This window comes from Acomys minous (assembly GCF_964271855.1).
Source record: "Acomys minous genome assembly, chromosome: 8".
NCBI lineage: Eukaryota > Metazoa > Chordata > Mammalia > Rodentia > Muridae > Acomys > Acomys minous.
In genome coordinates, this window is record NC_140489.1 from 45,106,560 (window position 1) to 45,129,998 (window position 23,439).

Genomic DNA, 23,439 nt, shown 5'->3' on the forward strand with positions numbered 1-23,439 from the left:
CTTATCCACATTGTTTCACCCATGTTTCATCCTTGTATATGACAGCACCAGGCCCAGGAGAATTGAAAAAGAATTGGGTGATGTACGCTTTCTCCAAGGTGATTGATTCTAAGTTTTGGGAGGGTCAGGACTCAATAGGAAGACTCTTAGAATACAAAGCACACACTCAGCCCATCTTCAAACACGCTGCAAGGCCGAGTGAATGCGCAGAGGAGTTGAAGGCAGCAGAAGGATTAAGACCCTTTCCTAGTTAATCTACTGCTCTGCCATGCAAGCTACCTTTGCCGCACACACCAATGAGCAGTAGAGAGACAACAAATTTGGGAAAGCACCTGCTCAAACAGGATTGTCTTTGAATTCATGTTTTCAAATACAAGTACATCATCTAGGTAAATGAACGGAACCATCCACTTGACAAATACAATCCCTTATCCCCTCCTCTGGGCTGTGGTGCTATACTCACGCCTGGGTTGGATAGAAGCAGGGTGGCCCTGGCAGACTCCCCCAGTGTTTCAGCTAGTCCTGGGACAAAAAGCATTGTCTCACAGGCATGTGCATCAGGTCAATGTGGCAGGAAACCCTTGTCATTAACTGGAACAGGTTAGCTAGGTTGGTCTGGGTGAAGAGTACAACAGAGGGAAAGACTATTGCAGCCACATCTCTCTACTGGGAAGGCTCTGTGTAGTTAGACTAAGTGCTGGTACCATAGTGTGGCCTCACAAGGCAAAGGGACAGTAACTTGAGACTAAAAGGGCCACTAACAAAACCAACCAGCTTGGAAACATCTACAGTCACCAGCATAGGAGCCTTGCTTCTTACCTCATCACTTTATCACTGGGCGGGCTCATGTGTGCGCACCACAGCACGTATGTGGAAGTCAGAGGCCAACGTCAGGGGATCGCTTCCCTCCCTCAGTGTGTGGATCTCTGGGGTTGAATGCTTGGCAGCAAGTTATTTTACCTACTGAGCCACCCCATGGGGCCCCAAGCTCTGCTCATAAGAGAAAATTAAACGAGCTCTATGTCTTTTCACACCAGGATGAAGAAATTAGTTTGAGCCTTTCTGCTTTGCATTTAAAAATAAGGAGGTTGAAACCCAGAGAAACAATACTCAAAGCACTGGGTTTGAATTTCACTAGCTACCCAGATGGAGTTTGGAGCTGCTTGCCTTTGAAATTGTATATATTTACACTCCTCAATTTCCAGAGGCTGTCTGGACTAAACTTTCTTTTAATGAGGCCCACAAAGAGAAGAGAGACTTTAATGAAAGGTACTTAAGAAAATTTACCCTTCAATGGAACACCATACACGTGGCCTGCTGGATCAGACAAAGAAACCCTATCTTAGGAGCAGGGCGGGGAGAATATTTGCCTCTCAGTACGGCTCTATATACAGCCTTCGAAGTCCTAGGTGTCACCTGTCACCCTCAGAATGAGCCTTTAATCTTTGTAACTTAAGGACCCCACTGATCCTAGCCTTGTGGTAGCTCTCAGAGCCTGGCAGTGCACTGGGTGTGCTGCAGGGTGACAACGTTTGAGGATGTCTGCTTCCATTGCCCTTACTTAGCAGGAAACAAACCAGCAGCCTTCAAATAGGACTTAACTCCAGCTTGCTCTACTTGGATATTTAAAAACTTTGCCCAGAGAATTGGAACACTCAGGGATAAATAGGACAAGCTAGAGAGAGACGGCTAGGTCAGTCTCGGCTCTGCTTCTGTGGGTTAAGGCAGATCCTCCTACTTAAGAAACTAGCTTTTTGTGGTTTCTGACACCCAGGATGCCATATCAAGAGAGGAGTTGGGAAAAAGGAACAGCTGTGCTTGGAAGAGGTCATTTTACAATATAGGACTCTTGAGTTTCTTTCTTCCCCTCTGCCCCCTGGTGTGGGTGGGAAGGTCTGTTTTGGTGACTAAAGGAGTTTGATTTTTAAACTGCTACATGTCACCTATATACACACAGTAGAGAAGTTGCTTTTGCTACTGAGGGATTATTATAATAAAAATTAATTAAATTGGATTTTAATACATAAATAGCTGGGAGGCAAGTTAACAGCTTCTTCTTCTGAGGCACATCATGGCCACTCCACTCTCCTCACATATGTGACAGGCAGGGTGCTGCTGTGCCCCATTTAATAACTTCTCTTCCATCTGCTCCTAAGGACTTCAAGTGACCAACTTCAACTTGGTCACTTATGCTGTAAACACCTCCTTACCAGGCACAACACAGGAGTCATCTACTTTGGTCTCTACGCTAGATGGCAGCAGGCTCCCCTTACCTAACTTTTGTAGCACACCAGGAAGCTATAAAGAATATCCCAATACCGTGGGCATGCATATATTTGAAAACGTAGCATACAGGATATGCCAGAGCCTTTCATTGTTGTCGATGTTGGTATGACTGCTGTGAAATAAATCCCCAGTCAGCAAGAGGATAGATGGATGGCAGCCTTCAGGGGTGACACAGTAGGAAGAGAAGACACAGTGTGTGCAGAAAGGTAGGAAACTCTGACATAATCTTCAAAATATTTCTGGTTGTCCCTGGGCACAAAATGAAATGCCAACTTCTATCAAAGGTTTCTCCATCTTTGTCAGTTCTGGTCCCCCCATGTCTCACCTGGACAAGAGAACAGAACCCTATCTGCTGTCTCCCCTGCACCCAAGGCTTGATCTCTGCCACCTTCCACAGCAAACCAAGCAAACTTAAAACAAACACCCTGCTCTCTTCAGGACCAAACCCCATCCCCTGACGCCATGATATATAAATGGCCATTAGCAAAGCAGTGACCATGGGGGCTTTGTGCACTTGAGGTTAAATCTCATGAGCCTACTGCAAGCTACGATGGCCATGAGCTCTGCTTTATAGGACAGAAGCTATGACTTGACTCCGGGCTGACTTGTGCGTGTTCCTAAAAGCCTGAAGACGTGAACCTCCAGCTCTCCTGCCAGGCTCCACTCACTGCGACGGCTACTCCTCTGCTCTCCTTCGACATCAGGGTTTGCTTTCCCAGTCTGTTAAGTCTGTGTAGAACTGCCTTCCTTACTCTGGTGTACATGCTCTGAGGCACACGGCTCAAGCTCCTCTCTCATGTGACAGAACTCTCTGTGTCCTTCAGGTGAGACCAGTGCAAGCCCTGACTTATATGTCTTCTCTCCAGTAGCATTTTCTTCTGCAATCAGCTTTGAGCTTTCAGAGGTGGCGGCAACATTTAGTCGGCTTTCTTCACTGTGATTAACTACCTGCTGTAAAGATGTTGAAGGGAGGAAGGACACATGTGGGCTTGGATGTTGCAATCCATGGCCTTTTAGCCTATTATTATGGATTGTGAGGCTGAGTGTCACAGTAGGAAGGGCATGGCTAAGAAAAATGCTCCTGTCTTTATAGCTCTGGGAGGGAGCGAGACAGGCAGGAAGGATCCAGAGACAAGATATGCCCTGCACAGATGCAGCTCCAGTGACGTCATTCCTCCAGCTATGGGATATGGGTTTACATCAATGCATGAGTCTGTTGATACTTTCAGAGCCCTCATGAGCCAATCACTTTTTAAAGTCCCACCTCTGAGGTGTGTACTGGGATCAACTCTTCAACACGTGACCCTTCAGAGGATACTCAATATCACAACCACAGGGCCACCATAAATTCTGGTATATCTTATGCACGCAGCACAGTGGCGTGCAAGCAAATGCTCCTAACTGCTTTTTGTATGTAATGACGAACTGCCAACAAAAGGGAAAATATAATCTCCTAACTTGCTAGAAAGTGAAATAAAATACAATTTAAAATGAAACCAGTTTAACTTCCCCTTACCTCAGCAAATTGAACATCTAGGCCTCATACGAGGCTGTGAAGTATTAACAATTATTACAAAACAGAAAAGTGTGCACACTGACATCCCCCCAGGAAAGAAGGGTTCTAACCTGGCTAATATGGAATCAGTTACTAGACTCCAAATTACATCGTTATCGTCACCATACCATTTTGTTGTGCTCATTATAATAATCTATTAAAAAGTTGCCAAAGGAAATCTAAAGTTACTTTACCTTAGGCTCTGTGACACTTTAGGTATCAGAAATTCACATAGCACAGATAGAAAATAATTCCTTCAATAATGGAATAGAGAATTAGCCAGAGAGACGAACCTGATCTGTAGCTAAGGGATGTATCTTGGCTGGCACCGAGCACTGGGAATACTTTCTTTCTGAGGACGGAGGTCTCAGTTTGTACTCTGCAAGCATTTCAACACTACAGAGATTCAGAGTGATGTCTCTCTTTGTCAAGTGCATTAAAGTACTCCAGACATCAAAAGCACAGGAGACAGGCAGACATATTCAGATTAAAACGCAACAACAGCTTGAGGCTAGAGATGGTTCAGCAGTAAGAACACTTGCTGTTGTTCCAGAGGACCAGTGTTTGATTCCCAGAAACCACGTGTCTGCTCATTCGTAATTCCAGGGAATCTTACAACCTTTTCTGACCTCCATGGGCTCCAGGCACAAGCATGGTGCATAGACATACATGCAGCAAAATAGTCAAACACGTCAAATAAAATAAGTCTCAAGAAACAAAAACAAAAAAACAAAACAAAAAATTTTCTCCAAATCTTCACTTAATTTTCCAATTAGGAATGTTATTTAGGAAATGGTAACAAAATAAATTATATACACCATAGAAGAAAGTAACTAGACATTCAAGTGGCGCTATATTAAGGTGGATTCTTTAACCTGAGCATGGTTCATGGAGCAACAGTGAGGATAAAGGGCTTCCAGCCAGAGCAAAGATGAAACGGTAACAGGGTGGCTCACATTACCTTACAAGTTGCATGAAAATTCAGGCTCAATTTCTCTTCCACTAAAGGAAATGTTTGCTCCTTGAAATAATATATACCTAGCCAACAATCCGGCTTCTATGCTGAGACCAAGCAGCAGCTTTTTGTGCTCAAAGAAACTCAGCCGAGGGTCGGTTAAGTAATGAGGACCACTACTTTTCATCTTAGCTGTGTGCATCCAGCCTCGATGCACACAGACCATTCTTCCCAGTCTGCAGCTTATCCTCAGGTCCCCATGTAGCACCCTTTACATCTTCCTGAACCTCATTAGCATTAGTTATCTTTGCCGAACTACATTGCAGTCACAATTCAGGCTCCCAATCTCCTTTTTTTCATTTCAAGTTCCGAGGTCTTAAAATTCACAAGTTATAAGAAAGATTTCTGGTCATGGCTGAACTGGATAAATTAACATTTCACCAAGATTTGAGATTTATATATCTTTATAAAACAAAAACACTCAAAAAGAGGATAAACTCATGTAATGTTGAAATATAAAAAAGTGACATTAGAAGCAAAATAAAAGCCAGGCGGTGGTGGCACATGTCTTTAACCCCAGCAACTCTGGGAGGCAGAAGCAGATGACTTGTCTGTGAGTTCAAGGCCAGTCTGGTCTACAAAGCGAATCTACGACAGCAAGGGCTACACAGAAAAACCCTGTCTCAAAAAACAAAAAACAAAACAAAACAAAAAAGCAAGAAAATGGAGAAGCATCAAAACATCAGCACAGCTCCTGATTCTATGACAGCCTGGCTCCAGGACTACATTATCTCCATCTAAGAGATGTCAATGAAGTTGGCTCATTTCTTAGGCTTCTGGAAAGGAAGTACCAAGGTTGGCATCTAGCCTGAGAGATCGCACCAGGAAAAGTAACACCAAGAAGTGCTACTTCATCCTAAACAGAAGGGGCTTGGAAGGCCTGCACTTCAACAATAAGATGCAACAAACAACAAGTGGTCTGAGCTAAGGGAAAAGCTTGTCCTCCCAGCACCAGCGGTACCTTGACAGAAGGATGTTGCAGTTCTGAGCTCTCCGGCCATCAATCACTGACAGCTCTTTGACTTTAAGTTTGGAACTCAGTGTGTCATCGATGGCATCTGCTTCTTTCTGGAAAGAACACAAGAGAAATTCATCAAAGTCAAGTGGGGATACTCAGACTTCAGACACACTCGTCGTCCACATCTTCTGTTCATACACACACAATGCTCACACACATACACGGGCTGAGCTGAAACGATGAGGCAATGTTGGGAAGGTGGTGCAAGCAAAACAAAGGCCGCTCTCTACTTGGCAAAGAAAATAAGAAAAGCTGACCACCCACATTTGAAAAAGCATTATTTAGAAGAACAATGAGCTTCCAAGTTGGAGATGTTAAACGTGCATAAATTATCAGTGCATGGTGCTGTCCTTTTGTTCCTCAAATCTCTGTGGACAGCAGGCAGAAGAACTGCCACACTGAATCAAGCTCAGCAGAGCCTGGTCATTACTGGTCCAGTCATCTACAGGGGCCATTCACCCCAGAACCATTTGCAATCCTTAGCAGTGAAGAAAGCTAAGCAATAAGCCTCACCATGTATCATCATGTGTAACACAAAGTCCCCAAAGGCCAAATGCACCCTTCATTTCTCAAGCCTGACAGAAAGACAATGGAGGGGGCAGCCGAAATCTGTTCAGCTGTCTGAATTAACAATCAAACACTACTTGCATATTTTATTTGCATATTCCTTCACGATGGTGAGCTATAACTAAGGTGAAACAGGCATCAAACAGATGCAAAATCCATGTGAGGTATTATATTAATACAAAGCTCAAGGTGAGTGTATAAACTAACTTGGTAAGAAGCCAACTTGATTTCATTAGTGGTTAGGGACTATTAAAAATGCACTATGGCATTTCAAAAATATAAAGAAACCAGAGAGCTTTTGAAATGTGTAACAGTTTAGGACACAAAGGCAGTATGAACGACTAATGGGGCGCCATGGGGCTAAACACCAAAGGTCTCTTGTACTCAGATTTCAGGCATACCTCTGGTCTACATACATACAGTCCAGTAAGAGTTGAATCCCAAAGTGTAATCACCTGGGCACTGAACTACATTATCTAACAAGATAACCAAGGGATTGCAAGTGAGCCAAGGAGTTAAGAAGTAAGGGTTATATAGTAGCTCACTTACCTGCTTCGAGTTATTGTTCACAAAGAACTCCTACAGCCATGGCAGAGGCATAGAAAAAGCAAATCAGACACATGCAGTTCAGAACCCACAGCAGCAAACAGGGGAGTCAGAGCAGTCAAGGAAACTGGTGATGATGTTTCCTGCCCTCGCACTCATCAACTCAAGTGAGCCAGTTTGGCTGAAGAACACAGTATAAGACACTCAGTGTGAGGGAAGACAACAGATGGCGTTTGCTACATTCCATCTGAAGTGGCAGCAAATCAAATTCAGGAAAGGAAAGAGCTTAGAAGGACAAGCCGAGAATATAAGAAGTCCTCTTTAAAACCACCACCAGGATCCCATTTATTCAATGTGGTACGTGTGTGCAAGAGTGTGTGTCTCTGTGTGGGTGCGTGTGCACGTGCACACGCGTACACACACACACACACACACACACACACGGCTCTCAAAACTAAGGCACGCACATACACTAGGCAAGCACTTTAACACTGAGCTATACTCCCAGCTACCATGTTGCATTTCTATTTGAAGCAGAAGACTGTCAATTACATCCATCAGCCTGACTGAACACTTGCTATAGTTAGAGAAAACGCTCTTCTTTGGTGGAAATAACCTGTCTTCTGGCATCATAAGGAAGGCTAAGAAAACAAAGCAGAGTGCCTATATGAGTGAGACCAACTGCAGAGCCCAGGCCTAGAGGGTCCGAACCATGGCAGTGGGTGCTGTGGGGAGGTGTGAGGTACAGCACAGGGCACGCAGACTGAGAGCCATGGTGCAGCTTTGGCAGCCACGTTCCCGTGCTCTTGGGCTAGTCAAGCACACAGGGCCAAAGCTTCTTCCTGACAGGCTTTTCAGAAAGTCTTTGAGTAAAGATGAGAGGAGGAGCTATGGAATCTGAGGAGAAAGTGGCAGCTTTTCCTGCATACGTTTACAAGGCAGGAAGGAGTGAAGCTTCGGTGTGCAGAATACGCTACAGCTCTTGGGCCAACAGCGTGTACAACCAGCATTCGCTCAGCAGATTCCTTACAGTCTCCCTGGTCTCGGCAGCACTGCCAAGGCCAATTTTATACAGACGAGCTGTTTCGCATAATTCTTCTAGTGGGAAAGAAACAGAACTGGCTCTCCCTGGGTCTGCCCATACAAGGAGGCCTGCTTCTCTAGAAAGGCGTTTAAAAAGCAAGCTGATAACCACGGCAAACTCTCCTTCTGCCTGACACCCCAGCTCTCTTCTGCCCCTGCTATGACTCAGGGTTTCTATTCGGTAGCTCTTTAGGACTCCTCCAATAAAAGCAGCTTTAAGGGCAGAAGACCATGGAAAAGTGAACTCTACAACTTAACCAAAAGGAAAGGTACTACTTTAAATCAGATCCAGCTATAATTGCCTACTCTTCAAAAGAGAAGTTTTTATGCAGCTTTCTGGCAACTCTTGTTATACCTTAAATTCATTCACACTGATGGGGAAGGAAGACATCTGACCTCTGGCCCAGCCCACCCATCCATTACTACGGTGAAGGTTAAATGTCATCGTGCAGGTTAAATTTCCTATGCATTATCCCACAAATCTTTATGAGCCCAAAATTTAGAAGCAAACAAGCCACAATTCTTTCAGCTTTTGAACTGACAAGTTGCTCTGGTCTTCTTTTATCTGAGTTTGGTAGAGCGGCTGGTCGAGATCTTCCATTTGTAGCCACGGACAGCAATAAGCATGGCGGCTAACAGCGAAGTGATGCGCTTCCCTTCCCCGGGAGGGTGAGGAATGCCATATGAGGGTGTGGTAACCATTGGCTTTAGGACCGTACTTCTTTGAAGACCCAGTAACTAACACATTACAAATGAAAACACACGGGATGGGTGCATTAGGCGCAGCACCCTAGAAATAACAACACTCCCAGGCTCACTTCAAGTGTGCTAAGATTCTGTTTGAAACCAAATTCTGGCAGAGATCAAAGGAGAGTATAAATGAGCTTGAATAGAGATAGGAAGTTTGCATTTGAATTTTCAGGGACCAATGCTGGTCAACTACTTTAAGTGGTTTCACAATGAAATGAAGGCTCAGCTTTGCAAAGATGATAATTCTTTCATGAATGGATTTTAATCCTTTTAAATGAAAACATATGCTAATATTTACATACACTCTTGTATTTAATAGTTATTACCATGGAAACTAAGTTTAGACCCTCAAACTACTTAAGAATTACGTTTGTTTATTTTTTATTTAAGCATGAGCGTGCATGCCTGTGTGTGTGTTATGTGTATGTATGTATGTATGTATGTATGTATGTATGTATGTATGTGTGTATGTGCACACCCCTGTGCCATAACATATGCATGGGGTCAGAAGACAATTATGGAAGTCTGTTCTCGCCTTCTACCATGTGGGTCTGAAGTCAGGTCATTAGGCTTGGTGGCAAGTTACTTTACCTACTGAACCGGGTCTCCAGCCCTTCATTTAAAAAACAAACAAATAAACCCAACAACACGATTCACAGTTTTTTCTTGTCTAAAGCACTAAGACTAAACCACGATGACTAAAAGCTGGAGACACAGCTCGGTGGGAGAGCACCTGCTTAGAACACATGCTCAATGCTTTAAAAAAAAAAAAGGAAAATTCTTGGAACATTCTTAAGGAATCTGTAAGGCCATCTGAATATTCCAAATGAGACCCTAAAGAACTTAGAATATTACAGCTAGCAGTTGGAAAATGGAACCTGGGCCACTAGCTTTCCTTTGTTCCCTAAATCAAAGAGTGATGTCTATGTGGGGGTTTTAGGCTCCTAAAAGAAGAGCTGCCCTCAGGTAATGGGCAAGATGGAGGGAGACACTGTGACTGGCTAGTGGGTAGCAATAGGGTAGAGACTCCCTAACTAGTCTTCAGCTCATTTTCCCTCTATTCAACTGTATATAGATGAGTTAATAGCATGTCAGGATGAAATGTCCCATTACAGATGTGAGAACTACTCAACTCTATCTTCATAAAACTATCACACAGCACCTGATGCTATGCATTAAAAGCTAGTCTCTAGAGGCTGACCTGGATCATGTGTAATGTAGTTCCAATGAGGAAAGGTCTTGAGATTCAAGGGATTGACTTTCAAACGAACTTCTGGAATGTGCACTGGGGAATAGCTGCATGCTATTAAACTCCATTTCATGGGAAGCATAAACTTACATAATTGGTTCTCTACACCTTTAGTGCATGCACTTAAATAAAAATCCTACTCCCCACGGCCTGGTAGTACTAATGAATACGCCACAGATTAGAGAACAAAGAGAAAGCAACAGTTCTGCGACCCGTAGTCCTGAGTGTGGCACCTGTCAGGGTAATGCGTGCACACGTAGCCCTATTTTTAGTATCTGTAATCTAAGAATATTACCTCCCTCCTAGAGCTGGGGAGAGAATTAACTAAGGGAGTAAGCTCAGGAGCTCTTTGAGCACCAACTTTTAGGGTTGATGTGACTAAGGACTGTTTATATCATACCTAGTACCAGACACATAACTGCCACTCAATAGGAGCCATGGTCTTGGTCCATATGACAGTTACTTGTAGTTTTTCTCATCTATGCTTTATACTAAAATTAGATTGTGGGCTTATGTAAAGGTGGGATGTATTTGAATTATCTGATCCTCTGGCACAGTTCATATATAAAGCAGACAAACTAAATACCAGATTTTAATGATAATCTAATTCTCAAATCAGTTGATTTATTTTTATATGCATATAAGTTTATAAATATAAGCAAACATAGATATTTGTGTAGGCATGTGTTTATATACACATGCATGCATACATTCCCGAAGTACCATTGCTTGTTTAAATCATGCTAATCTGATACTTCTGAGTTATCTCAAAATCAGGCTCTGATCCTTATCATGTGCCTGTGGTGCTTATCATGCTTGTGTGTTCCTCTGCCTGTCTGAAAAACTCATCTACACAAACAAAAGGCTGAAGTCCAAGGCTAGACAAGTTTCAGAACTTTGGAGAAAGGAAAGAGACACTATGGGAAGAGATGAACTCTCAGTATTCACTTGGTCCTAGAAGTAGGAGCAGCGTAAGTGTGGCAGTAACTGCAGCATGTGTTGCCCCAGCAGGAATGAATGTGCACAGGTCTTTGATGTTGCGGTTCTGGGATGAGGGGATGGTCAAGTGACTAGCGCTCTGCCTCATTTACTCCGATCTTCCAGTAAAAATGTCTATAGCCTTTCGTGTTCTGACTCTTTACATTTAACAATGTAAATGCAGAGGTATGGCTCAAGTTACCCTCATTTGGAAAATATATTGATAGCTTAGCTTTCATTTTTTTTTATACCAAATGAAATATTTGGTATAATATTTAAATTTGGGGAATATTTAAAATACCCAGCTGGAGCGGGTGTGCTGAAATTGTTCTTCAGAAAGCATGGCTAGAAATATGGCAATAACCCGTCCTCACCAGCTACCATTGCTAAGAAGAACCGAAACGTCTGGTCTATCCTGTCAGGGGTGACTACCGATTACTCAAACAGTGTTGGTTGCTAGGAGACAGTTACTCAGTTGCAGAGCTTTCCACAATTGTGTCTCCCAGAACTCTTGAAAACTGTCCACATATTTGTCCCAGAGCATTTTGGCAGCATCCTTCTACACTTTCTGCTGAAAGCCAGTTAATTATGAAGCTTGTAAACTTGGGTCTCTCAACCACCTGCCTTCATCACAAATGCAACCCACATGCTCAGACTTGAACCTCACCACATGGAATACCTGCTGCTTTCCCTCCATTTAAGACACTTTCCTAAGTTTCCAGGCCTTCACCTCAGACAACCTGAAGTGTGAAAGAAATGGGACTTGTAACCAGATCACAAGATTACTTGAGTTACATGGAAATTTGCTAAAATTTTATGCCAAGGTCTAGGAGCCTCCTTCCTAGGACACTAGAGAGAGAGAAGAAGCACACAGCAGCCAATCAGAAGTGGCTTAGGGCAGAGGAGCTACAGGACAAGGGCTCTGAACACACCCTTGTTTACTCTCTGAAAAGGTGCACTGTTCTCTTCTAACAAGCCGTTCCCTCGCTGGGTACCACGCACCACTGAGCATGGACCTCCGCCTTATGAAGGAGCTGGGCCAGGGCTTCTGTTTCAGGGTTCATGGCACCATGGCAGCATCTAGCTTTATTTTCCTATTCTACTGAACCAGCATAAAAAGGCCTTGCACAGATGCCTTCCCTCTCTTCCAACAAAATCCTCTGGTGAATAACACCGTCTCCCACACAGATACATCAGAAACCATCTTGAAAAGAATTCCCTGGCTTAGTTCTCTCTAGCCTCTGTCCATCTCCTCCCTGGTGCCCAGTATTTCTCTTTTGAGACAGCCTATTTTAGGAGCCAAGCCAGGAGAGCAGCCTAGGAGGTCTGCTGCTTCTTTAAGGATGCTCCACCCTGCGTGGATAGGAAACCCCCGGGCAAATGTCCATCTAAACGCAGTGTGCACGATTCGCAGGACCTGCCTTAAGAACCTTTTGTCTCCATGCCCCTTGGCTCAAATTTCCCCTCTCCTGGGCTCAGAATGATTTTGCCTCACCTCATCTTTGTTCCTCTGAACTCTCTATACCTAACTACCCTGCTCTAAATTTTTTGCCTATTTTTCAGATCTTTGGAGAAAGCTCTCTAGGGCAACAAGGGTCTGCACAGCTGTGAGCAGAGCCCACACTCCCCACTGGGGCTCATCAGCGTGTGCGGCAGTAGGCACCTCACCGTGTCCTGGCTCCATTATGGAAGTACGGCAGGAGCTGTTGGGCTCCTCCAGTATCGCTGGCATCTGTACACTTGCTCAGCTTGTGCACCCCACTAGCGAGCCTACAAAGTTCATGACATCTGGTTAAAGCTCCTCTGTAGATTCCATTTAATTGCCAAATTATAGTTCTTACCAAACCCCATACTTTTAAACAGTACATCTAGCTCCAAAAGCATTTTGCTTCTGAGACTAACCGTTTGTTATTTCTTTCAACTTGAGACAGCCCAGAATGTCTTGAGAAACAAGCACTGCAAGAGGACACTATTTTTCCTAGAGATTCGTTTCGAAACAGCACAGATAAGATGCAGGGCTGTCTGTACATAGAGAAAGCAGATGTCTAAGAACTACGCTAGGAAGCTTTTCCACCAGAGTCCACATGCCTTCAAGTGTTCACATGCATCGATGATGGGCCACTGGACACACACATGGACATGGAGCTATGCTGCTTTGCAGGAACACATCTGGGAGACCAAACAGCACGGCACTAAGGTGCTCATGCATCTTGGTTACAGCAGATGGCTGGGGATCATGCAGAAGGACACAGTACTTTGGGGCACCCGGGGCATCTGTTCTTACCTGCTGCCTTTGGTAGGCAGAAAAAGTTCTTTCTAGGTCTTCAAGGTCTAGAACTTTGAAGACTTTGGAATCATCAATTTCGGTCCATACTGTTCCTTCCAATTTGTTCTAGAAACAACAAGTTAACAAGTTCCATGGTTGACAGTTGTACAGAAAAAAGAATAAGTATGGTTGTTTTTCTAAAAAGTACTACTATCTCAAATTTATAATTCCACAGGATGCTCATACAGTTTGACACAGTATGTAATTATTTCAGAGGCATTATCAACTAACACAGGAGCTGGGGAGAACCCTGGGTCCACACTAGATGGTCAAGTTATTCAGCAGCAGGGACAGTTCCTCTCAGTAAGGACACTGAGCTGCAGGTATCATCCATTAATCCATTAATGGGGAAATGGGGACAAATGGCTTACCTCAGGAAGCTTAGACCAGTTGAAGGATTTCAGAGCATTGGTGGGCTGGGGAATGTTTTTCTTCTTGAGTGTCAGACTCACTGGAGCACCAGGAGGAGGCAGGATTCCTCCTAAGGGAGGAGGCCCTGGGGGAGGGGGAGGACCCCCAGGAGGGAGCGGAGGAGGTGGAGGAGGGAGTACTCCACCTGAAAGGTGTGGGGCTGGTGGGGGAGGGAGAAGAGACCCCAGCCCAGCAGAAGGAAAGGGTCCCCCTGGGGCTCCAGGTGAGGGTCCTCCTGGGACTGAAGCACAGATGGCCCTCTGAAACGAGAAGAGTAAGAAGTGTCAATGGAACAAGAAAACTCATTGGAAGACTTTAAAAATCTCATCTTAGGCAGCCAAGCACTGACACTTTTGAGGACGTGGGTTTCAAGGGTAGGGAAGTCAAATGGATGGTCCAGGAACCTCACGTCTTTTGACACAGAAGTGCGTGTCCCTGGGGTCTTCATCTCTTTCGCTTCTTGCACCATCCTACAATTTGGTGTATACATATATACATACATACATACATATATACATACACACACGGTATCCATTTTCTAAGCTAATGTGTGACATTCCTTTGTTCTTAGGACAAGATTGGTGGTAAAAATGCCTAACCCACAGGATGTTGGTGGTCCGAGTCCATGCTACTGAGAGCAACTGTGACACATTTCAGAGCTCATCCCTACATCAGAAGTGTCTACTTCGGTGCAGCTGGCCCAGGGGAAGTGAGGGTCTTGCTACCCCGTGGACAGCGGGCCAGGCCTCAGCACTCACCCTGTTGAGCTCATGGAGTTGTGCTGTGAGGTCTGCCACCTGCTGCTTCACTTGCTTGTGCTCAGTCGTCTCCTTTTCCAGCTTCTCTTTCATCTTATTCAAGGTCTGCATCATCTCTTCCTTCTCTTGGGTCTTGGCGTCACATTCTCTCTCCTTCTTTTCCAGCTTCTGTTGCAGTTCATTGTGTTCTAGACAAGAAAAGGATGGGGCATGAAAACAGAGATGAAGCATTTTCTTTAAAAGAAAAAAAGGGGCCGAGGATGATGTAGAGATTTTGGGTCAGCCTGTCTTAGGCAGCATCCTTCTTCTCCCCTGAAGGGCAACTCCAGTGCTGAACGGTGCTCATGCTGGGAGAAGGCCTCTACAGCTATTTTAGTAACTACATTTGGGAAGGACCAAAAGAAAAGACCCTAAAAGCCAAGGTTCTAAAGTGGGAAGAAAAAAAAGTTTGAGCAACTTCTCACCAGAGAATGGTGCCTTAATTCTGAATCCTGTCACAGAGGTGGCCTAATAGCTACACTAGGGGAAATGACAATCAAAAGAAAGTCCTTCTAGCTGGCTCATGTCCCACCAGCAGCAGGAGGAGGAGGAGCTGCTGGCAGGCCTACTGTGTGTTCTGAAGCTGGGCTATGTCTCCCTGCCCCCAAGGAAGGCTACCTGAATATTTTATGCTTCTAGCAAGTGATTATTAAAACTAGTAAAGGCGAATGCTATCCTCACCATAGTCAGTATCTCAAGGGGAGTAGTCCTGGTGAGGCATGTGAACCACAAGGCTGAGAGGACAAAAGATAACTCTCAGCTGTGGTTTAATGACTTCCCCAGGTGTGGAAGGGACCCGGCAGCATCTAGGTCAGTGGAATAACATTTATTTTGCCAGTGAGCGTAAGCCTGTTGACAGGAGTGGTGGGCTTCAGAAAAGAGAAAAAATGGAGTTTAGGCTGCAGGTTTTTATTTTATGTCAGCAAATGCACTAGGGATCCCACCCACTGGGACTGAGCGATGCACAGCTGGTCTCTACTTCCAAACTTGATAACACATCTAAACTGTTACTATCTCTTTCTGACACTCCCTCCTCTATGGCTCTCCAATTTGGAATTTGCAGGAAGGTGTGAGCCATTAAAATCCTTGAGTTTTGTCATCTTTTAAATAAAAAAAGAGCCTCTGATCACACCTCCCCCTCCACGCATGCCTGACTCCTCGTCCACATCTAAAACAGCCATACTGTTTGGCATTTTCCTTCTTTATCTCCTCTTCATTCATCACTGATAATTAAGAGATTAGGAACGTTCCTTCCCCTCATTAGCGGCTGACAAATCTGGCTATACCTCAGCTTCAGTGAGAGGTCTAACATTTCAAGATCACTAGCCAAATCCCTCTGTAAGCAGTCTGCATGGTAGGTGGGGGCAGGGCAGAGGAACTGGTTGGAACAGGCTCCTTGACGGTCCTGAGGTGATAGCAGGTTTAGGAAGTACAAGCTTAGCAACTATCTCCCAAGCTGACATCCTGTACTAGCCACTCACTGAGTGTTTATGGATACTTTCTCAGAGGCCTGTGCTCGCTTCATGGACTTCTTCCTCAAATATTGTCCAACTTTTACATGTCCAGGCAACTTCCTGTCTCCTCCATTGACATTGTCAACAATCCAATCTAACTTTGCCAGCTGAAGCTTCCAGAAAAGAACTCACTCTATCTACAACTTATCTTCTCTTCTGCTGTAACTTCACTGACCACCTCATTCTTCCCACTGACCTTGGAGACTTTCTCCTGTGTCACCCTACCACTGAACCCTGTAATGGTTGTTGTGGAATTAGCATGTGCAACACTATGCTAACTTCCCATTTATTTTAACTTTAATCTTCACAATGAGCTGTGAGTGAGGTTCACTCCCATGCTGTGGGAGTGAGAGCAATCTCCAGCAGGGAAGAGAAGTCACTGCTCACAGGAAGGAGGTGGAGTTCAGACTCCCACTGAGAAGCCAGTACAATGCAAAGCACCAGAGACACCTAGGTGTGCCCCAAGTGCATGGCTGGGCAACTCAAAATCTCATGTCCCAAATGCTCTCCCCTGTGAGCTCAAGCCTACACACTCTAGAGCAAGATCTTGGCCATCCGCCCACTGACTGCTCTCATTTGCTTTGGGTAGCTGTGGAAAACAGCATGACCAGAAGCAACCTGTGGAAGAAAGGGCGCATTTTATCTAATATTTCCAGGTCTCGATCAGTTATTGAGGAGAGTCACTGCAGAAGCTTGGGTAGGAGCTTCAAGCAGAACCCACAGAATGCTGCTTGCTGGCCTGCCCTGGCCTGCCCTCAGGTTCACTGCTTCCTTCCATATACAGCTCAGACCTACCAGCCTAGGGATGGCACTGTTCAGAGTGGGCTGGGCTCTCCTACATCAATTTTCAAGCAAGAAAATGCCTCAAAGATATGTCCACAGGCCAATCTGGTCAAGGCAACCCCCAAAGTGAGGTGGCCTCAGACAACTCGGGGCAGCTGGAGCTGACTAGAAGACGGTCTGCACTCTCCCTGGCTTAACCTCTCTTTTTATCTTGCTCTTAGTCAATGCTTCTCTTCTTTCCATTTATAGTGGATTCTGGAATGTATTATAAAAATTATTTGAGGGGCTGGAGAAGTGACTCAAAGGTTAAGAGCACTGGCTAATCTTCCGGAGGTCCTAAGTTCAATTCCCAGCAACCACAAGGTGGCTCCCAGCCATCTATAATGTGATCTGATGCCCTCTTCTGGCCTGCAGGTGTACATGTATACATAATAATCAATAAGTTTTTACAAAATTATTTGAGAGCAATGTGGGTAAATAGCAGGCACAGGGGCTCTGGTGGCTCTGAGGAAATGTGTGAGAAAAGGAAGGGCTCTGGCAGCTCTTGGTCACTTGTTTCTGAGCATCAGGTGCTGGGTAATGTGGCTCTAGTTTACTGCTGTGACTAAGTGACTTTGACCAATGGAAGAGAGCCCATCATCCAGCGTGGTGAGGTGGGGGGGGGGGGGTGACCATTTCCCCAAAGGTGACTCTAATTTGTTAGGCTTCTGAAGGGGTTGGGGGAGCTTTATGCTTCTGCGTGTGGCTGTCTCTCCTATCAGAGGCTGATCACATCAAAGGCATAGTCCAATACCATAGTGGCTGGCCTGCTAACATTCATGACACAGAATCAATGGCCACAGGGGCCACTGACTTGCTGCATGACTTCTCTTTCTGTGACTGGAGCCACATTAAGGCCATGGAGAGAGCAGAAGTACAGGAACCAGGGTGCCTCTGCTTTTGTACTAAGGTTCTGGAGAAACTTTAGACTGCTTGTTGTATTTATTCAAACCCAAAATACTTTAACTGAATCGCACTTAAAGTGGGGGTGTGGTGCTCACCAGTTTTAAAGAAATACCAAATTAATAAATTCTTTTCTGGTAAGTGAAGACTTTCATGGGACCTGCCCCTTGGGCTAGTGTCCAGATATAAGTGAGTATATACCATTTGACTCTTTCTGCTTCTGGCTTAACTCACTCATTATGATCATTTCTAGTTCAATCCATTTGCCCACAGATTTTGGGAATTCCTTGTTTTTAATAGCTGAGTAGTATTCCATAGTGTAAATGTACCACAGTTTCATTCTTCTACTGAGGGACATTTAGGCTGTTTCCAGGTTCTGGCTATTATGAATAAGGCTGCTATGAACATGGTTGAGCAAATGTCCTTGTTGTGTGCTGGAGCATCTTCTGGGTATATTCCAAGGAGTGGAATAGCTGGTTCTTGAGGAAGCCTTATTCCCAGTTTTCTGAGATAGCGCCAGATTCACTTACCAGGAAAGTGGGACAGAGGGGAAGACTTCCTATTGGGACTCTAGGTGAGAGGAGCAAGGGAGAACGGGGAAATAGAAGGATGCAGGGGGTCCTAGAAACCTACAAGAAGAAAATCATGACGGACAGATCTGGGCCCAGGGGTCCTGCTCAAACTATGGCACCAGCCAAGGACAATACTTGCAGTAAACTTCGAACCCCTACCCAGATCTAGCCAATGGACAGAGCATTCTCCACAGTTGAGTGGAGAGTGGGGTATGACTTTCACATGAACTCTGGTGCCCCATATTTGACCATGTCCCCTGGATGGAGAGGCCTGGTGGCACTCAGAGGAAGGACAGCAGGCTACCAAGAAGAGACTTGATACCTTATGAGCATATACAGGGGAGGAGGTCCCCTCAGTCACAGTCATAGGGGAGGGGAGTAAGGGGAAAATGGGAGGGAGGGAGGAATGGGAGGATACAAGGGATGGGATAACAATTGAGATGTAATATGAATAAATTAATAAAACATATTAAAAAATATTAAGTCTTTAAAAAAAATTGTGTGTGGCGTGGTGGCACATGCCTTTAATCCCAGCACTTGGGAGGCAGACGTAGGTGGATCAATGTGAGTCTGAGGCCAGCTTGGTCTACAAAGCAAGTCCAGGACAGCCAAGGCTACACAGAGAAACCCTGTCTTGAAAAACAAAAAAAGCCCAAACAAACAAACAAAAAAGTGTGTGTGTGTGTGTGTGTGTGTGTGTGTGTGTGTGCGCGTGTGCGTGCATGCGTGCGTGCGTGCGTGCGTGCGTGCGTGCATGAGTGCATGCAGGGGGCATATGTGGAATGTGCCTATTTGTGTGTGTGCATGACTGTATGCAGAGAGCATATGCGGAGTGTGCCTATGTGTGTGCGTGTGTATGTGTGGTGTGTGTGTACATGCAGAGAGCATATGTGAAGTGTGCCTATGTGTGTGTGTGTGTGCATGCGTGCATGTGTGGTGTGTGTGTATATGTAGAGGGCATATGTGGAGGACAGAGGTAAGAGTCAGTGCTCTGTTTCCACTATGTGGGTCCTGGGGATCAAATTCAGGCTGTCAGGCTTGGCAGCAAGTACCTTTACCTGCTGAGTGAGGGGGGCATGCTAAAAAAAGCCCACACTTTAATCTTTATTTTCAATTAATGAATTCTAAACAGCAAATGTTATAACATTTTCTAAAAGATTTATAAAATAATAGAACAAAAGGATGAAATACCCTGGAGACAGCAAGAAAACTAAATTGTTTGATTTTTTTTTTAAGTCAATGCACATTGCTCTAAGACATGCAAAAAGAAAGGCCACTTGATGGGCAGCCGTGAACGTGAAGCTGTGCTGTGGCGTCCCCAAGCCCAGGTCACCCGAGCAGAGGCGCGGCTGCTGGGGCCTTGCCATTTACCTTTTCTCATCTTCTCGGCCTGCTCTTTCCATTGCTTAACTTCATTTTCATTAACCAACCTGTAGAACAGTTAAAGGAACACTATTACAGAAGACAAAACATGGCCACTGCTAATGTGCTCTCCCGGGCACGCGCTCAGCATCCTGCATAGAGTCCTCAGTGAAACCCAGATGCCACGTAGATGTGCTGTGTGCTCATCTGTAGCCCACTTTGACCCCAGGACATTTCATCTGTCTCGGCTGTTACTTGAAGGAGGGCAAAATGAGTGTCTTGCATTGCCACCTTCATCTCACAGGCAGCAAGATGAGCAGACACTTACATTCTTACAACATTCTTGATATTAAAGTTTTCCAAAGGCGTGGAGTCGGGGTCTTGCCCTTTGTCATTCTGGATAACGATTTGCTGTATGATTCTGTCCAGCAGCAGCCAGTACTGAACCGTGTTACCACTTCTCTTGTCTAAAAAGGAAAAGAGGGATAGGAAACAATCTTCAAACTGTGTGTAAACTAGGAGGAGTCGTTTTCGACAGCGGGTCCCCTTCAGAGCCACAGATCTGGTCAAGAGGCACTCTCCAGATCCCTTTCTACATGTGTTGTAAGGCAGGCATTTATTTTGAAATCAAAGTAAATTATAGGTCGCTTCATTTTGAGGATTTCAGAACTGTCCTTATCCTGTGAGGACACAAATGCCGAGAAGCCACACAGCTGAGGCTTGGGCCCCCTGGTATGCACCCAATCGACTTAGTATTGCTGAGAAGACAGAGAGCTGTGGATGCTGGCCTAGGTCTCCATGGCACCCACACAGTCACAGCACTCACAAGGCATCTGGAGGCAATGGTGCAGGATGGACATGAAGTGAGGGTAGGCTTCACTGTGGGTCAGCCTCTTCCTGGTCAGCTCGAACATCTGAGTTGCACTTTTTGTGTCTATGTGAACCTGTTTTATAGGAAAAACAAAGCCGAGTCAGACATCCACTTTCTTAATTCCCCCGATACAGGAAAAGCATGCAAAAGGCAAGCATGATATCTTGCCACTTAGGTACAGAACAGGATGTGGACTTTGCTCACAGGTTGCACTGGCCCGCACCGACTCAGAGCATGCATTTTGAGAGGCAAATCCTGTGGTGATAAGTCATACCAGAACAACTGTAAGAATACATACCAGTTCAAATCTTTTGGCAAATTCTAGTTCATCTTCATTTCGGAGCATTTCAAAAAAGTCTAAATGTCTGGAAGGTAATGAAACAGAAGTGACTAAAAGTGAAACATCTCATGAACACAGCACAAAGGACTCGAGAGGTTGAGTGCAGGCCAAGGCACACTGAGGTGGGGTATTGACATAATCTGGTCACTCAGGAGGTAGATATAGGAGCATCCCAAACTCAAACCCAGCCTGGGCTGAGCAGTGAGTGCCTGTCTCAAGAAACCCCAGGCAGGGATGCAGTTTACTCATGAGCACTTGCCATTACATGGAAGACCCTGGGTTGATGTTCAGCCCAGCAAAGAAAAATAAAAAGGACTCTTCCTGGTTTTTAGTGATATTTCCAAAAGAAGCATGGTATCAAAACTTGAATGACTTTGCTTAACCATGTTCTTTCTAAACAAACCAACAAACCAACATGTATCTGAGTTAAACAAGACAATAAGAGGGAAAAAAGGAAAACCTAGGTTGTACAGTACACAATAGGTAATTATCAAGTATTTAAATGCTTATCAAATCTAAAAAATGCCCAGATTCCACTTGCTAACTCTTTAAATGGAAAAAACAAACAAACAAAAAAACCCCATTGAGTTATAGATCAGAAAAGAAAAATTCATGTCATTCATTTATTTGTATGAATTTTTATTAATCTTCCACCCTGCATTCTCCAGGGATGATGGAGCCTATGAGGACCAACATATACTGGTGTGGAGGATGGAAAATGCAGGGATGGTCAGAGAACTGCAAAATAGGTGAAGGGGCTCCCTGCAGAATAAGAAAACATGCAATCACAAAACCAGTGGAAGGTGTTCAAAGCCAAAGGCAGCTGAGTATTAAGGTAGCCAGGCAAGAGTGTGTGGGGTACCTACACTGACTACCAAGGCCAAGAGCGTGTGGGGTACCTACACTGACTACCAAGGCCAAGAGCGTGTGGGGTACCTACACTGCCTACCAAGGCCAAGAGAGTGTGGGGTACCTACACTGACTACCAAGGGGAAGAGCGTGTGGGGTACCTACACTGCCTACCAAGGCCAAGAGCGTGTGGGGTACCTACACTGACTACCAAAGCCAAGAGCGTGTGGGGTACCTACACTGACTACCAAGGGGAAGAGCGTGTGGGGTACCTACACTGACTACCAAGGCCAAGAGCGTGTGGGGTACCTACACTGCCTACCAAGGGGAAGAGCGTGTGGGTACCTACACTGACTACCAAGGCCAAGAGCGTGTAGGGTACCTACAACTGACTACCAAGGCCAAGAGAGTGTGGGGTACCTACACTGCCTACCAAGGCCAAGAGCATGTGGGGTACCTACACTGACTACCAAGGCCAAGAGTGTGTGGGGTACCTACACTGACTACCAAGGGGAAGAGAGTGTGGGGTACCTACACTGACTACCAAGGCCAAGAGAGTGTGGGGTACCTACACTGCCTACCAAGGCCAAGAGCATGTGGGGTACCTACACTGACTACCAAGGCCAAGAGAGTGTGGGGTACCTACACTGACTACCAAGGGGAAGAGTGTGTGGGGTACCCACACTGACTACCAAGGCCAAGAGTGTGTGGGGTACCTACACTGACTACCAAGGGGAAGAGCGTGTGGGGTACCTACACTGACTACCAAGGCCAAGAGCGTGTGGGGTACCTACACTGACTACCAAGGCCAAGAGCGTGTGGGGTACCTACACTGACTACCAAGGCCAAGAGCGTGTGGGGTACCTACACTGACTACCAAGGGGAAGAGCGTGTGGGGTACCCACACTGACTACCAAGGCCAAGAGTGTGTGGGGTACCTACACTGACTACCAAGGCCAAGAGCGTGTGGGGTACCTACACTGACTACCAAGGGGAAGAGCGTGTGGGGTACCCACACTGACTACCAAGGCCAAGAGAGTGTGGGGTACCTACACTGCCTACCAAGGCCAAGAGCATGTGGGGTACCTACACTGACTACCAAGGCCAAGAGAGTGTGGGGTACCTACACTGCCTACCAAGGCCAAGAGCATGTGGGGTACCTACACTGACTACCAAGGCCAAGAGTGTGTGGGGTACCTACACTGACTACCAAGGGGAAGAGCGTGTGGGTACCTACACTGACTACCAAGGGGAAGAGCGTGTGGGTACCTACACTGACTACCAAGGGGAAGAGCGTGTGGGGCACCTACACTGACTACCAAGGCCAAGAGCGTGTGGGGTACCTACACTGACTACCAAGGCCAAGAGTGTGTGGGGTACCTACACTGACTACCAAGGCCAAGAGCGTGTGGGGTACCTACACTGACTACCAAGGCCAAGAGCGTGTGGGGTACCTACACTGACTACCAAGGGGAAGAGCGTGTGGGTACCTACACTGCCTACCAAGGGGAAGAGCGTGTGGGGCACCTACACTGACTACCAAGGCCAAGAGCGTGTGGGGTACCTACACTGACTACCAAGGGGAAGAGAGTGTGGGGTACCTACACTGACTACCAAGGCCAAGA

The 23,439-nt window shown here is 45.5% G+C and overlaps 1 protein-coding gene across 5 annotated transcripts in view; it reads right to left on the reverse strand.

Moving 5' to 3' along the window:
• DAAM1 (dishevelled associated activator of morphogenesis 1) overlaps positions 1-23,439 on the reverse strand; it is a 179,920-nt gene that overhangs the window by 25,288 nt on the left and 131,193 nt on the right. For 4 of the 5 annotated variants that reach the window (XM_084792141.1, XM_084792140.1, XM_084792138.1 and 1 more), the window contains exons 9-17: positions 20,924-20,990; positions 20,581-20,698; positions 20,083-20,221; positions 19,764-19,822; positions 14,543-14,730; positions 13,745-14,044; positions 13,332-13,439; positions 6,991-7,020; positions 5,818-5,924 (exon numbers count right to left, since the gene is read on the reverse strand). In XM_084792141.1, coding sequence (XP_084648267.1) covers positions 5,818-5,924; positions 6,991-7,020; positions 13,332-13,439; positions 13,745-14,044; positions 14,543-14,730; positions 19,764-19,822; positions 20,083-20,221; positions 20,581-20,698; positions 20,924-20,990 — 1,116 coding nt within the window. The remainder of the gene's footprint in view (positions 1-5,817; positions 5,925-6,990; positions 7,021-13,331; positions 13,440-13,744; positions 14,045-14,542; positions 14,731-19,763; positions 19,823-20,082; positions 20,222-20,580; positions 20,699-20,923; positions 20,991-23,439) is intronic. The other variant, XM_084792142.1, reaches the window with a different exon arrangement.